General features: G+C 43.1%; 2 protein-coding genes across 2 annotated transcripts; one reads left to right on the forward strand and one right to left on the reverse strand.

Moving 5' to 3' along the window:
- The first annotated feature begins 298 nt into the window (after positions 1 to 298).
- Positions 299 to 1,870, forward strand: LOC136442066 (uncharacterized). The gene has a single exon (XM_066438669.1). The coding sequence runs from the start codon at positions 299 to 301 to the stop codon at positions 1,868 to 1,870; it is 1,572 nt and encodes a 523-aa protein (XP_066294766.1).
- Positions 1,871 to 10,988: 9,118 nt separating this feature from the next.
- LOC136441820 (uncharacterized) lies at positions 10,989 to 16,410 on the reverse strand. The gene is made up of 4 exons (XM_066438335.1): positions 16,336 to 16,410; positions 13,424 to 15,738; positions 12,418 to 12,599; positions 10,989 to 12,120 (listed from the first exon to the last, which is right to left on the reverse strand). Exons 2-4 carry the CDS (start codon positions 15,631 to 15,633, stop codon positions 12,026 to 12,028), a joined length of 2,487 nt encoding a protein of 828 aa, XP_066294432.1. The 5' UTR covers positions 15,634 to 15,738; positions 16,336 to 16,410; the 3' UTR covers positions 10,989 to 12,025.
- Positions 16,411 to 16,563: the final 153 nt, after the last annotated feature.

Here is a 16,563-nt window from a genome sequence, read left to right on the forward strand (position 1 = left end):
GTGCCCCGGATTGGAAATGGGACCAAAGCATTACAGGGAAAGGAATGGAAGACCCCACATGTATGTATGACCGTTAACAGGCATCCAATCAAAATAAAGTATGAAACAAACATATTTTCGAATGTTAGCCCATGTGTCATCTATTGTCTCAATGATTACCTGTACCCCTGCTATAGGGTAAACAGTGTGATTACATATATACATTGTCGGTACGAAGTCCGGAGTTTGCAAAGAGATATGACAACAACGTTAACAAGCTTCAGAAAGCTCTGCTGTCACGCGTCTTAATTCCTTAACAATGTTGCCAACGTCTCTGACCAACGTTATATTGTTCCTGGTATGTTTTCCAACGTCCTTTGCTTTGCTTAGAGCCCGCACGTCTTCAGAGCCTGAGGTAGGACACTTCGCAGTCGAGGAGAACGGGAAGAAATGCCTGCTCCTCGACATCGCCGCCACATTTCACATCCAGTACGAAAAGAACGACAACACCACCGGGAAAGTGTCGTATGCTCTCCCCATAGACAGCACCACCGCTGCAGGTACGTGTGCATGGACATTTGGCAAAAAGGCAGGCATCTCGCTTGGATTTTTCACGGGATATCACGACTTTGGCGTGCGAATGGAGTTCAAGCGAAGTTTGAATCTACTGCATCCGACATTCTGGTTGTCCACGTTGGCTGTTCGCTACACACTGGACCCCTCGCTGTTTCCTGGCGCCAAGTATGTCAACCAGACCATGCTACCTGAACTCATCATGCTACGCGAGTTTGAGACCAAGACTTCAAAGTCTTACCTATGCACGACAGATCAGACGTTTTCCCTTGGATTCCCTTTGACCCCTCTAGTCGAGTTGGTCGCGAACTACATCAAGGTACAGCCGTTTGACGTGCATAAACAGGAGTTCTCTGCAGCAGACGAGTGTCCACAAGATCACCTACTGACAACCTTTCCAATGGCGACCACCACTGCAGCCCCCGCCACGACCCCTATACACGACATACCTGTCGGACATTTCCGCCTGAGGAACGAACGAGGGGAAATCTGTCTACTGCTGAATTGGGGAGTCCGATTCCACGTTGAATATCAGACACAGAAAGGATTCGGCTACGCACAATACGTTCTCCCACCAGATGCCCGAGCCGTAGGTTCGTGTAAGGAAAACTTTGCAACGATATCCCTCGGTTTCGCCGACGGATTTGACTTAACAGTGGATTTCCAAACAGACGGGAAGACATTTGATGTGTTCACTTTTTCGATAACCTACGTCACAAGTCTTCCACACTTCCCAAATGCGAAACATCCCAACAAGCCCGTGACAGAGTTGTCACATCTCGTGAGGCCATTCCGCGATGATGTTGGGAAGTCTTACTTGTGCAAAACCAAGCAGACTCTTCGGATCATCTTACTCACGCTGGATATCGTAGACTGGCAAGTTCAACCGTTTGGGGTGAAAAATGGGCGTTTCAGTGATCCGATGGAATGTTACCAGGACAACCCGACTACCGTCTTCCCCGTCATTGCAAACGCCACCACGATCTTGCCTGCCAACGTGACGGTTGGACCGGCGTCCACGGTTCTCCCAACCAATCACACGACCGTCAGCCCTGCCAATCATACTCACACTGTGGGTCCGTCCACCAATCAGACGACCCCCAGTCCTACAAACCACACCCAAACCCCAGTGCCTCCTTCTACGACCAATCATGTGCCTGCCCCTGCTGCTTCATACGGTCTGGAGATAGGTCTGGGTGTTGGCCTAGGCCTCGCGGCGATTCTCGTAGGGCTAGGAATTTTCTGGTTTATTCGCAGGAGAGCTGCGAAAAGATACATCCCACTGGACAGCATTCTTGAACCAGACTTACCCGAGTAAGGACGTTTGAATTTTTTATTCTTTATTTCAACAACCAACATTCATCAACGTCGAAAATGTATATCATACAAGTCTCAAGTAATGTCACTTCGGCAATTTGGCGGGAAATCTATCTGATTCTGAACAACCAGCAAGGGAACCCAAACTTACACCATTTCTTCTCGGCACCAATGGCAAGCTGGCACACCAAAAATACAGCAAGCCCATAGCATGTCCAGAACAAGCAATATAAAAACCTGTAGTACCAAGAAAAGCCGTTTGGCCCACAAACGACGTGCATCTTTGGGAACGCAACATTCACGAACATACCAACTATCATCACAATCCAAGCGCGGCAGATATACGTCAAACACTTGATTCGCGAAGGCAACAAGCATTCAACATAACGCTATGTCCTACGAGCACACACAGTTTGGAACTGCACTATCAGGCAAACACATAAACATGTACATACATGCGTACATTGGCATGGGCTGATAACAAGTGTGAAAGGTTACTATGTTAATGTAACGTTACATCTACATTTATTTGTTGAAACTCGTTGAAGAAAGACGTCGATCAGTCTCAGTGTATACATCAACGCTCCTGGTGTCTGTTGACAACACAGACCCTAGTCGTTAAAAGATTGCCTGACTCGTGGGAACCTTTCACTAAAACATTTCACCTTTTAAATGTCGCACGTCCTGCTGAGCGGACCCTGAGGCGGTTTGACAGGCCAGTTGCTCAGCCGGGCCGAAGCCTTCCGTACTTTCTAAGAAAGCCTGACACTTAAAGGAAACCCAAGCAATTTCAGGTCCCGGATTTTAAAGGTCAATTCATTTAGTAATTTCTATATATGATTAGTTAAAACAACACTATCTCAATGTATAGCAACGTCCATCATGAAAAAATATGATGTCGTTGTGATGTGAGAACTCACTGAAAATCGTGGCCGGGGTTTTTCTAGGCTCGCGAAACTAAGGAGATCATCGTGCGGTTTCAAAATGACCAAAGTATGAAGTTACAACGCAAATGTGCTAAATAGTATTAGTAAATGTCACTAACATAAAGATTTTAGCATTTTTTTTGTTTCCAAAGTTTGGGCCCTAATGTTGCTTGGGTTACCTTTTAAGGGCAGCTAAAATCTGAATTTGCGACTTTGTTTTCAACATTGAATAGCCGTTTTCTTAGCTTGATACAACAATACAACAATCTTTGTTGAAACAACAAAAGTACAGCGAGCGACTTCCGTACGGTCTTCTACAACTATAGATGCAAACAAACAAGTGGATACAAAAGATTTAACCTACTTACAAGTATATAGATAGTAGCCTCCACCTACAGGCCGCAAACTGTAACTCCTTTAGCGGACCAACTCCTCTGGCATGTAATCGGAGTCTATTTGGCCAATTTCTACTATTTTTCCAGCGACCTCAGGTGGAGCCTGGCAGAGGCTATATAATATATATTAATTCAACATGTCGAGTTTAACGTTCACTTATACTACTGGTTCTAAGGTCTAGATACATAGTTTGTACTTAGAATTATAGGATAGATTAGCCTTGTAGAACAGATAGTTGATTTCATGCCATACATTGTACCATGTACGATTGTTGAGCAATAAAGTATCAAGTTCACTTCACTTCACTATATTATTTGTACACAGACGGGGTTATCTCCTTCTAAATGTTTGTCACTCGTGTTCGTCCATTTTGTTTGCTACAGATCAGCCTGTTGTAATATAGGTCATCTGAAGTCTAAAGGTTCCAGGAGGGAATCGTCATCTCCAAGCAGATGTCTGGGGTGAAAGACTTGGGCGTTTGCTGTTTTCTTTTTCAAGTTAGGCCACACCAACTAAATCTTATGGATGACATCCACGCGCGCATTGATTTTCGCCTGTTGTAAAAAAAAAAAAAAAAAAAATCACCTCCTCCAAGGCTACACGGAACTCCGGAACTTGCTGACTTAAATTGCCGCAAAAGGCTAGCATTGTGCCAGCTTATCGGAAAACTGGGGCGTATTTGTGGATTGGTATGCCATCGACGTTGGCTAGGGGGATTTTGCGTTTGCACAGTTGTACGAGAGGATCGCGGCGGCCAGCGAGTATCGCCCAGACAATTTCAAACACGACCTATCTAGGGTGGCTCTCACACGTTTCTTTTGCAATAATGAGAGACATGGGAGAGGAATTGAGGGTTCGGCAGAGGTCTCACAGTGAGATTTGTGAGCGTAAACCATGGAATGCTTAATATGGAGTTCAATGCCATGTATGTTGAAACTGCCCTTATGGGTGTATATGAGTACTAGTATTCTCATCACAGTCATATATCATCCACAGTCCTTGGAGCCAAATACCTTCTAATAGTATACTTCTTTGGTCGTTCTTGTCAATATGTTAAAAATCAATCACTTGCGCTGAGTCTGCTATGATGAACAAGACAACCTACGTGTACGCAATACCAGTATTGTTCGCAATACCGGCTTTGTACTAGTAGTCCTGTGGTTTAGCAGCATTTTTTTTTTTGCTGGATTTTCTTTTTTTTTCGCCCGCGCGCATTAGTTTTGGGGTCTCCAGAGGATGTCATCCATAAAATCAAGTTGGTGTGGCCTTACCAGTCTCTTATTGCATTTTTTCTTGTCTAGCAATAAGAAAAAAAGTAATAAGAAATCGGTAACCTGAAAAAGAAAACAGCCCGGCGGAGTCTGCAACGGAGGCTAGGCGTTTGCCTGTCTGGCCTGTTTAAACTGACCTTTGATTTGATACCTTTGATACCTGATATAAAATAAACTGGGACAGTTGAGTTGCATGGCCATGGGAAGCTTTTGGATCGAGTATATATATACAATTAGTTGTGTTGTACACATAAATAAGCGTCCATACACCTACACTAGGCCCAGTGGTGTAAGCGCACAGTTTTGATAATAATAGTAATCTTTAATCAATGCCCGAAGGCTAATTGCAAGTGACAAAATAATAACGTACATTAAAAGACAGTAAACAGAGGAATGTGTTTACTCTACTGTAAGATTCTATATACAATATTGTTGTCTTCTTCTTCGCAGTGAGAGCAAAATAAAACGTGGCGCGTTTTGCGTAATAAATGGGATTTTCTTATTTCATAAGACATTGTTTTTGACGGATTTTGAAATGGAAATAGCATGGGGAAATTTCAGCATCTTTTTTAAATGACTCATTTGATATAAACAACGATTGACAATTTAATTGGGTATCCCCAAAGGTGAAATGCCTGGGACAGTGGGCCTTCTGATATTCTGCAGTTGACAGAAACAGCACCAACAATGTTCATAAATAACTGTATTCTTCTCTATCAATTTCTATAAACAGTTGGGGATATCAGTTTTCGCCACTCTGTGATCCAAATAAACCGTTTGGTAATTTGTTAATACAATACCAAGACGCTTTTGTCTGTTTTGAAATTCCAGTCTCTTCATTTCACAATTAAAGTTAAGTATCCCAGGGCGTTTTAAAATCCTTATAATCATTATCTACATTACGAGTAATATATAACAGACGTGTCGTCTGCCATCAATCAAGACTTAAGTGTGGAGACATTTAGGAAAAAAATATGATACGGCTTGTGGTGACGGTGGAAGTATGTGTAATGTAGTTATCCAGTTGCTTGAGTAATTATTTTTGGCGTATCTTACTACCTGGATGTCTAACCTTCATCAACGTATGTGTAATGTATGTACATAATTAATTGCTTTGATGAAAGTGCTAAAGATTTTGCCTTCTATCTGCACAAAGTCTTCTTGAAAAGCACTGCACAGCAGGGAGCTTTTGTGATCAAACGTTCTCGTTTTCATTGATGACGGTTGAAATGTACATGACTTATGATCATTATAGGTTGGACTTTCTTGCGGAATGTGTTTGATGTATGCTATCATTTTCTTCTTTTGTCCCAACCCTTCCAACCTCATAGTGCACCTTAAAGGCAACCAAAGCAATATAAAAGCCAAAGGAATTTTTGTAAAACCGCGCAAAAACGTACCGTACGATGATCCCCTTAGTTTCGCGAGCCTACAAAAACCCCGGCGTCGCTATACATTGTGATAGTGTTGTTTGAACTAATCATATATAGAAAAGACTAAATAGATAGACTTTCAAAATTCAAAAATTTTCGGGCCCTAATATTGCTTGGGTTTCCTTTAATAACCATTGAACCCAAAATAATATTTTACGGCCTCGTTTAATGAAGTCTTTTTCAAACATTCTGTTCCTGTTATTCAAAATTCAAAATGACACCCCATATTTTGCTTCTTTTTTAATTTTTGGATGGTAGATACCTCTTATGCTTGGGAAGAAGTGATCTAAGTTTGGGCCCTCTGGCTGCTTTCGTAGGAACTGCATAGGCGTTCCAGTTGCAGACTTTGAAACCGGATGTCGCTAAACACATTGTTAAAGACAACAAAAACTTACAGCAACACTATACAATACACACCAAAGCGTCCGGAAGTCCCTATCATTACAACTACATTTGAATTATTATGATATTCCTTTCCAACATTTCTATCCGTAATTTCCTCTGTGATGGATTGTGTTGATATCATAATTTCCTGTGACAAAATGACCACATTAATAATTAATTCCTCCACCTAATGGTTATCAATTGGGAGTCTTTATCACAATAATCACCACTTAGCCGTCGTTAATAGGATATGAGATTTGAGTCAACTCGATATATTGTTAAGCTATTGAATAGGTCAACACTGGCCAGAGCCTAATGAAAATAAACAGACATTGGAGGGCCTTTTTTTCTCGTATATACATGTAGTCTCCATATAATACAGGCCACCGGGGTAAAAGAACAGTCTAGTCGTTCATTTAGTGTAACAATAACATACATAAAATTACACAAAAGTGAGGTATGTCAGTTAATTAGCTATTTGTCTACTCTCCAAGCAGAGGTTCGGGTCCGGCTGGTTTTGACGTGTTTTTAGGCGTTTTTGTCGGGCTTTATATTTTGCCCCGTTTTTTTACATCTATGTCGCCAAGCCTAAAAACACGTCAAAAACCAGTCGTAACCGAACCGCTGCTTGGAGAGTAGTTATTGTCAGTGTGCAGTGTGCGAATTCAGAAATGTACAATGTATGTTAGGGTAGAGATTGTAATTCTGCCGGTCCCGATGGGAGTTTGTAAGTTTAGAGGGAAATTTTTCATGGTAGGAGGTTATATAGCCTGACGAATCGCGCTCCTAGTGGCCAGCCGGTCCTGTAACCGCCATCCCCCTATGTGGGGGTCAGTAACCTCCGGCCGAGAGCTTGTGTAAATACAGGCTAGGAGGTTATATACACTTGCAAAATAAGCTACACTGTACGTGTGTAGGACTAAATTGTTAGTCCTTTCGAGACAGAAATAGAACTAGCTAAGCTTAATCTTATAGTGCAACGAACAGTGGCAAACACGATCTTGTGAGCCTAATCTATGTAGGGTTAAGGTTATTGTACGAACATTTACGGAGGAGGCAGCCGAGTTTTGTACATAAAAAGGAGGCTTTAAGCCGATTTTCCTGTCGACCGCCTATCTAGAATTCGAAATTATTCATACGAAATATCCCCCTCGTACATACATGCAACCTGAATCTGTCACGCAGTAATGGACTTCGTGTCTTTGCCGATACATTAGAGCATGTTTACCGCGGTTTAGACACGATGTCTGCGCACGTGTTTGGATAGTCCTCATTAGGAGGAGAGTGACAATACCTCCCGTGTAGTTGGTCGACACGATTGAAGTAAGCAAGCAAAATCCCCTGACAGCTACTATAATGTGCCAGTCGAAATCTCAACACTGTTAAAGTATATTAACTTTTTATTATGAGTATGATTCTAGGTTTTTTTGTAGTCATGTTTCATCGGTGGAGCGCGATTACATTCGTCGTACGTAGTCGTACGATTTTGATGTCGTACGATTTTTAACAGACTGTGATAGGACCAACTGCCGACAAGGATTGAAGACAGCCTTTTCGGTAACAAGATAGTTGGGCGTACAACATATGGACGACTATCCCAAGAAAATTCCTCAGTTTGCGATCTTACGATTAATGTGAACAGGCGCTTAGTATAACGCTAAGTAACGCGAGTCGCAATGTGTGACGACCTAACATAGCTTTTCTTTAAATTCAGAGACGATAGTGAAAATGCATAGATTCTACAGTTTATCAAAACACTAAATGTTTGAATATGTCATACCTTTTTTTCATTGTACAAATTTGCATAATTGGATTTCCTTGCGTTAAGCTCGACTGACGACATGGCTCTCATCCCAACTACTTACAGGAGAGAGGTTTCGGTAAGTGCGAGCTGCTACCTGCTTTTTAAAGCTCACAGGTGATTTGTTGGTCCGTGAGCGATGAATCGCACCACTCCACAAAAGCCCGACCTACAGTACAACGGGTGACCGGCGGCATTAGTTGCCCGGGGCGACCGATTCACCCGCCTCTCCCCGACAGAGGCTTCGGTAAACATCGTCGGACAAATTAGCCGAGCCGGGTACAAAGCCTGGCGATAAGGACCGTTGTTGCGTTTGTGGATCACCAGGTAGTGAACAATTTGTTGCCGGCTGACGCGAGGTGTGAGTATCGTAAAAGAAAGATATATCAACACCGGGAACGGACGGGGCGACACCTTGAGCACACGGTACGTAATGAGGAATATTTGTTTCAGGACGTCGCATCGCCTTCCGCCGTTAGAACACACAGGAAATCCGTTAGCTTAGAGCGCCAGGATGGATATTACGGCAAGGACTCACATTTCGGATTAAGGGCGAACTGTAGCGTAATTACGTACGCAAATCTATCCCAAATTCCAGGACGGCTATTAGAAGAAACGGCCCGAGGAGCTACGTCTCAAACGAGGACACTTAAATTTAAGGTGACAGATTGACTGACATCGCAGGTCATCGAGAGAAGAAGGACTTTCCATGTAGAGCGGAAGCGAGATTGCAACAACATTGCCAAGTCATGAGACAGAGCGTTCTGAAGCGCAACTTGACTTTCGCACTGGAGCGTACTGGTAATAACAACGTTACGGCTGCTGACTCTTGTAACGCCGCCCGAGCTACAGGTTTCTACCCTCGAGGAAGGACGGACTTAATTGGTACGGGGCGTGGACTCACGACTTTTAGGTGATATCTGTAACACGAACAACGTTCTTTTTTAATTCTCTAATTCATCATAACCACGCACAGGTTTTTGAGACAGTTCACTTCGAATTCTCAACGAAATGGGACAGAAAGGTATGGAGTCTCGGTCGACACCGCATCCACGTGCACACTCCACCTCACCGGTCATCCTCGGCTCCCTCCGGCGGGAGAACGGCACCCCCTCCCCGGGAGGGCCAGAGACATGCTCCGGTGGTGACTCCGACCTAGGAGAGCTCTACAGGGAACTGAAAACCCGAGTTTCTCAGGCTCGTAAAACCGACGAGGAGTGTCACATATCAGAGAGTGAGGTGCGACAGATCTCAACTGACATTAAAACCTTGGAACTCGAAGGCGAGACGCCCAAACGTGCTTATTTGGATATTACAAGGGGTGTAGACAACAGAGCCGCACTGTACGTGGAGCACTTAGAAAAACTGCTACTGGAGAAGGATCAGTACTTCAAGGAATGTCAGAGGTTGCTAAAACTTAAAGACAAATATGCAGACGACGTCAGATTTGTCACGTTCCTTCAGGACAGGTGTGCTGCCATCTTGAGAGACGAGGCGGACAGAGCCAAGAAGGAGAAAGACCACAGCGTCTTCGAGGAATACCGCGCAAAGGAGAGGCTTAAGAAGCTAGAAGCCGCCGTGAAAGAGATGAAAGACTCCATGAAGAACAAGACCCGCACGACGAAAGAGGGGACGAAACAGTTCGCCAGGTTGCAGACTGACCTTCAGAACTCGATAGCAACAGAAAAGGAGCTTCGGCAGAAGGTAGACGAACTGATCGTGCAGAATTTCGAGCTGACCATGGAGCTGAAGAGTCTGAGGAAGCCAATGATCACCTGCTGGACTCAGACGGAGAACGACGTGACCGAGGTCATCCTGGTGGCGGAAAAGCGACACAAAATGGCGCGTCAAGAAAGACTGGACCACGACAGAGAACACGGGAGAACCATAAGACAGCTCGAGAAAAAGCTGCAGAGAATGAACGAATCGGAAGAGTCCAGAGAGAAGGAAGTGAAAGTTATGGCAAAGCAGTTGGTCACCCTGCAAGAGAAGTTGAAATACTACATGGGCAAGTCGAGGCAGCAGTGTCCGTACCACTGGCACGACGTCAAGGACACGAAAGCAAGCGCCGTTCGTCGGAAAGAAGTACCGCCAAAAACTCCTCTACTATCTACCAACGTCAAAGAGGGGGACAAGCTACCAGACTATAGCAGCCACCCTGTAACGTCCGTGGATTCTGACGAAAGCACACCCAAAGTCGATCGTGTGACGGCTTCACAGAGACATTCCTTGCCCACCGATTCGTCAGCCAAGGGTGGTGCTGATTTCCAGAAGCAGTCTGCATCTCTCCCGCCTGGGGGCGCTTTTTCGTCGGCAAGTCGTACGTCTATAGCCACCCCGGCCGTGGGTACCACACACTCAATACAGGTCAGGAAAAATTATGGACATACTGTCAGGTATAGCGGAGAAGGCAGCCAGTCCTACGTACTCAAGTATAGACCGGAGACTGTGCAAAGACGAGGCGGGGGCGAACCCAGGAAGACGGGGCGACCCAACCCCTTCATGAGACCTGCTACCAAGAGAAAGGGGGACGAAAAGGACATGTAGTTTCTGCACTAAGCTTTAAGAGAAGGGTTCTTAAGAAGGTCTGAAGCCATCAATAAGGGCTGTGTATCAAGTGCATTCAAAAAAAGTTATTTTAAAAATGGTAAAGTTGTTTTGTCAACTTAAGACTGTAATATTTGACATTAAAGAAGGGTTTCTGCAACTTAGGGAGATCATGATCATATCCCTATCAAGTGACACAAGTATATTGTAGATTCTACTTTAAAACAGTGAGGCACTCATTTATGTTGTCAACAGCGCTCTTAGCAGACCAATGAGATATATCAATACTAATTTCAATACTACTGGAACAAAGTCTGATATCATATGTCTGTATAAAAGTGAATTACACTGAAGACTAATAAAACCATATCACCATTTATTACTGTGCTACTTCTTTGCTTTGGTTTAGACTTATAAATAATAAAGTATAAAAACATTCAGTGAATTTTTTTCAATAGTGCATGCCTAATGCACACTACAGAGAAACTTTCCTGAGAATTCAAATATATGCTACATACAATTCATTTAACTGAATGATATCTTAAACATTAGAATACTGTATGTTAAAAGTCATGTACACTTTAGTGGCACTTTTGATATATGTTGGTCAAGGTAGTATAGGCATTATACTATCATAATTCATGTCCATTAATTATCAGGGAAACTTTTATGCAACAAAATCTAAGCCACAGGATTCAATGCTTCCACAAAAGTAGTCATTTAAAAATACTTTTTGCCAATGCCTCAGGGGTGGAGTCATTTTACGATATCATGTCAAGTGTTTTTTTGTTTTCATGATTGAGGTCTGCAAGTTTAAGCATCGTTTTCTGCACTAAGGTAATCTCCAAGCAGATCTTTTGGTGACAAAGACCGTATTCAACTGGCAAAATATGTTCTATTGGCCATTCATGGCGAAAAAAACTACTTTTGCCAGTTGGATACGGTCTTTACGAACAACAGATCTGCTTGGAGATTACACTAAGGTACAGCTTTTTTTGGACTGCATGTAACCATATGTAATTTTACTGGCATCAGTGAAACCTTTTAGGAATAATTTTTTCTGTGTGTCGCTATATCAAGTTTATATCATAAGGCATCTGTTGCAAAATGGGCTAAGCATTTTTTCTGTTCAATCTTGCCAGTCAATTTAGCATTTCCATAGAATGCTATCCATGGACCTTTTCACAGATTCCATTGCATGCTGGGAGATGAAGGGCACTATGGGTAGCTAAGGAACCAAAGAACATCATCAACCAGCCAAAGTGTCTGCATTGCATGTGTATCGTGTCCAGTCCGGTCTACGTTGCCATGGCAATGATGTTGTTGGTCCCCCTAGCTACTCATAGTGCCCCTGCATCTCCCAGCATGCAATGGGATCCGTGAAAAGGTCTATGTTCCTCACGACATCCAGAGGTGTCTCCTCATGTGAAGACGTAGAAGCTCCTTTTTGCTGGTCTTGTACGGACAGAAGTTGCACGCCATCTGGCGGTCATCTGTAAAAGTGCAGTCTACCATTAGAAAGGAGAAATAACAATGGTATCATGTATAACCATGTCATGAATAACACTGAACACTTATAGAGATATCACATAATTTTGAAATTTAGTATAAGACTTTAAAGTCAATCATTACATAACTACATGTATATATGGAAAGGCAACCGTAAGAATATAATAATGTAAAGGAAGGCAAGTTTTTTTAAATGGCATTTATATACATACATGTACTAATAAAACAAGGTAAAAACAGACTTCTTACAACTACTTACACTAAATATAATAAGTGCTTACCTTTGGGCAAAGATCTTGAAGTTTTCCCAGCGATCTCATACGTGATGTAGGACCTGCCTTGGAAGTGCCATATAAAAGGCTTGATCGGTTTGCCTCTATTGTTGTCCGGTGCATCGTGATATGTCTTTCTCTGTCTCTTTTGGGCCTGTGTGTATTTTTGTAATGATCTCCGAGCAGCTTTCCTGTGTAGTGTAACAATGAACATGAAAATGGACAAATAAGCAAGCCCTGCAGTACATGGTGCCATTCTTTTAATTACTTGAGTGAATAGGTCTTCTTACAGTACATTTATTCAACTGTTTCAGGTCCAAAAAATGACCCCACCCCTGAGGCATCACCAAAAATCTTCTCTGAAATATCAGTATCATTGTTGTTTCAGTACTGATTTCAAAGTTTCAATGTTACTGTCATAAAGGCCTTACTAGTATACTTGCGTCTAACTGAAATACTGCAACAACATTCTTGTTAGTTGTACATACTGTGATAATCACTAATTATATTGTGATTAGTGGAATTGTTTCAAGTTTATGTTGAAAGTATGTTGAAACGCATTTGTAATAAGTGCGAAATTCGGGTTGTGTTGCCCGCGAGTTCCTTATCGAATAGAATCATCATCATCATCATCATACTTACAGTCAAACCTATACAAGTGATCACCCCTGTATAACTATAAAGACCACTTTATGGTGGTCCCTTAGATACATTTTCTCATTGACACAATTATGAAGAATCCTGTCTATAGTAACCAACTGCCAATAGACCAGTTTTTTGGCAGGGCCCCCTAAGTTTACTTTCCAAGCAGATAAGGGGTTCTGGCTGGTCTATGGTAAACGTTTATAAAGAAAAAAAAAATACATGACAAAGTAGCTACAAATGTATAGAAAGCCTGACAAAAACGCCTCAAAACACATCAAAAACCTGCCAGAACCCTTCCTCTGCTTGGAGAGTACCCTAAGTTGTCTTCTTGGGCAGGTTTGACATTACAAACATGTAGTTAGAATCTCACCTGATGTTTCTAGGCACACTGGATTGACATTCAGCGTTTGTACTGTGTACATCCTTGTCACAGTTCTGTTCTGCATCCACTGTTGAACACTCCAAAGATACTGAATGTAATGGAACAGCTGCTGCATTCCCTACTGTTTGTGAATTCATTGCACCTGTATCATCTACGCTACTGTGGGTTGTTTTTGGATCCTCCTGTGAAAAAGGCTCCCCTCCATTCTGGTGAGATCTGGATCTGGTCTTCCTGTAAGATGCTGAGGTTGTACTGTTTTGCAAGAGCCTGGAAGTACTGTTCCGAGAATTAGACGAAGATTTCTCTTGGTTAGAGTGTGTTTTGTTTGACCTACTTCTTGTCTCGACCAATGAGGGCAGACTTGCATGGTTGACATCGCTAACAGAAGTTCTTGTAGGCTCGTGTGACGGCAGTTCCGTGGACCACGACATCGCTTCTTCAGTCCTGAGTTCTTCATAATTGTTTCCGATGTTAATACTGCGTCTGAAGAGATTTATGACATCTGGGTGTGCATTTTGAGGTATGTTGGTGGTACCGTTGGTCTTAGCACACTTTGGCTCAGTGTTCTTTCTCTGTCTATTTCTTTGTGTTGGATGATGTCCCTCCTCCAGTGAGTTTGAGAAATTGTAGCTTGTCTCAGGAATTCGAATGTCACGTTCATCCTCATAGTCTTTCGTATTTACAGCTGTGGTCTGGGGATGAAAGAGCGTTTGATTTTGGGGAATTGCGTGATTCTGAGAAACAGCGTCGCTTCTTGATGAGGTGTCAGGCCACCCACGTGCACACGTCCCCATGTCGAAATGCTTGTTAAAACGCTTCTGCGTCAGAAAGAAGTACAAGCAAGAGCTGCAGATGTAGAACTCGTCCGTCCTTACGTCGAACTCTGCCTCTTGTCCTGGGTGAATCCTCTGGAAGTGTTTTCTCATGTGGTTGTTTTGCGCCGTAGTGTGACCGCATTGCAGGCAGACGTACGGTCGAAACCCGGTGTGGACCGTTAAGTGTTTCTGTACATCCTTCTTGCCCCCTCTGTAACCGCACTCCGAACACGTGAACGTTTTCTTCGCCCTACTGCTACTACCGCTGCCTACTGTCGCTAACCCTTCGCTACATGTAGAGCTTGGTGGTACATGATCGTCATTTGCATATGCTAATGACTTGTACTCGCTACTGTTGCTACTGGCAACGGCAGCATACTGTTGAGTTAAACTGTCTTCAATACTAGTAGGACTCTCTTCAGTTCTGCTTGTTCTGTGTTCAAAGACATTACTTTGTGTGAAACTACTCTGAGTATTTTCAACACTTTCTTTGGAGCTGAGAGTGCTCTGACTTTCTTGATTATTGGTAAAGACAGACTGCAAGTATGCAATGTCAGAATTGAATCTAGTCCCTTTGCTGCTGCAGTCAGAATCATCTTGCAACATTTGTGCACTTCTTGTGCTAACTCTTTGCTCAGTGGGAGGCAAGATATTTGAGCTTGAAATAATCTTGTTTTTTGAAGTTGTACAACTGTCAGACCTTGGAGGACTTCTTTGTTCGTTGTCTCTGTGTACCGTGTTGTTAACATGTATAACTGATTCCAGTGCTCCATTTGGCTGCCCAACATGGTTCTTCTGTAGAGAATCTACTTGTGTATTCTCCCTGTTGTCTCCTTCTTCATTATTTGAAGGATTTTGTTCATCATTTGTGTGGGAGTTAGACAAGTGACTCTGTAGCTTCTCCTGCGTTGGGAATATTATCTGGCATTCCTGGCATATGAAGTGACTTTGCGGGATGACCATGTGGTTATCCTCGTCCAGCGGCGCAGAATGGTGGCGCTTGAAGTGTGAGCGGAGGTGCGAGTTCTGCGTTCCCGCGAAGTTGCAGAGAAGGCAGACGTAAGGACGGGCTCTCGTGTGGAGACGCTGATGTTTTATCACGTCAGCTCTGCTGGCTTGGTAGTCGCATTCGCTACAGACGTACAGTCTCCCCCGTATCTGTTGCTTGATCCTCGCAGCGTGTCCGATACTCACCAGGCCGTCCGCTGCTTGCCAGTGCGTCGGATATTCATCCCCGGCTTCTTCCTGGGGAGGTTCGTTGAAATCGTGTTTGTTGCTTCCCGCAACCTCCTGATTGGCTACATCCGGGAACGTGCTGCCGTCAAAGCTACATGAGTCCACTGGTTCCTGTTTGATTGGTAATGCTACTGGTGACTCTTCCATCTTGTCGTTTTAACGAGACTATCTTCGATTCGACTCTAAGAGATGACTGTGTACACTTCTCTCATCCTTCTGTGAGGCTCATGAGCTTGATATCTTGTGACACACCTGAAACAGAGAATTGCAATGACCGTGAGCTTACGCGATACGCCGGTTCACAGTTTACAATTGCACAATGTGATGCATTGTTGTAATACATGTATGTCAAAGGCCCCTGAGGCATAAACAATACACATTCGGACTAGAACTGGTTAGGGGCCTTTATCTTTGAGCTCGTGGATGCGCAGCTCAAATCGTCAACCGGCTTATAGTGAGGATGATGCTAACATTTCCACAATGTTCCTTACTCCTGTTCCGTGACATTAACGTTAACACATATTCTCTAAGCAGATGTGGGGTTCTGCTCAGTGTTTTACGCATTTTCTACGTCTTCTTATTGTTACACTTTTAGGAATCAAAGAGCGAAGAGATAATTAAGAAGTGGACCACTATAGAAAGGCATAGAAAATGCCTCAAAAACATGCACAAAGCACTGAGTCGAACCTAACATCTGCTTGACGATAATAATCAACAAGCCGTATTGGTTTACTGTAGTAAACAAAGGGGCTAGATAACGCTACGAACTCTTGGAATCGTCCAAAATGAGAACAAAAATACATTGTCTTAGTAACTACGACTGCTTCGATTTTCTTGCGTTACATTTACCTGCATTTACGAGGCGCTTTCTCGTTGCACTGGATTTTCTGTGAAGAGCGTCTGAACCGGAAGTACCAGAAACCTAAGGGTCAAAGTGCAACATTGCATCCCTGATTATCACATTCGTGTAGCAAAATACCCACTTCCTTATATTGCTCTTGGAGACGTTTTAAGCACTTTTTACCACATATGATGCTCATGATTATGACTAATAAGCATCTCATATGATATTAAATT

Source organism: Branchiostoma lanceolatum, chromosome 9 (assembly GCF_035083965.1).
Source record: "Branchiostoma lanceolatum isolate klBraLanc5 chromosome 9, klBraLanc5.hap2, whole genome shotgun sequence".
Lineage (NCBI taxonomy): Eukaryota > Metazoa > Chordata > Leptocardii > Amphioxiformes > Branchiostomatidae > Branchiostoma > Branchiostoma lanceolatum.

What these genes read in the sequence shown, in the direction of transcription:
- LOC136442066 (XM_066438669.1), top strand. Translation starts at nt 299, where the DNA reads ATGTTGCCAACGTCTCTGACCAACGTTATATTGTTCCTGGTATGTTTT.
- LOC136441820 (XM_066438335.1), bottom strand. Translation starts at nt 15,633, where the DNA reads ATGGAAGAGTCACCAGTAGCATTACCAATCAAACAGGAACCAGTGGAC. An exon ending in AGTGTGCCTAGAAACATCAG is followed by an intron (nt 12,600 to 13,423) that starts GTGAGATTCTAA and finishes TACACTACACAG; the next exon opens with GAAAGCTGCTCGGAGATCAT. An exon ending in TTCAAGATCTTTGCCCAAAG is followed by an intron (nt 12,121 to 12,417) that starts GTAAGCACTTAT and finishes GCACTTTTACAG; the next exon opens with ATGACCGCCAGATGGCGTGC.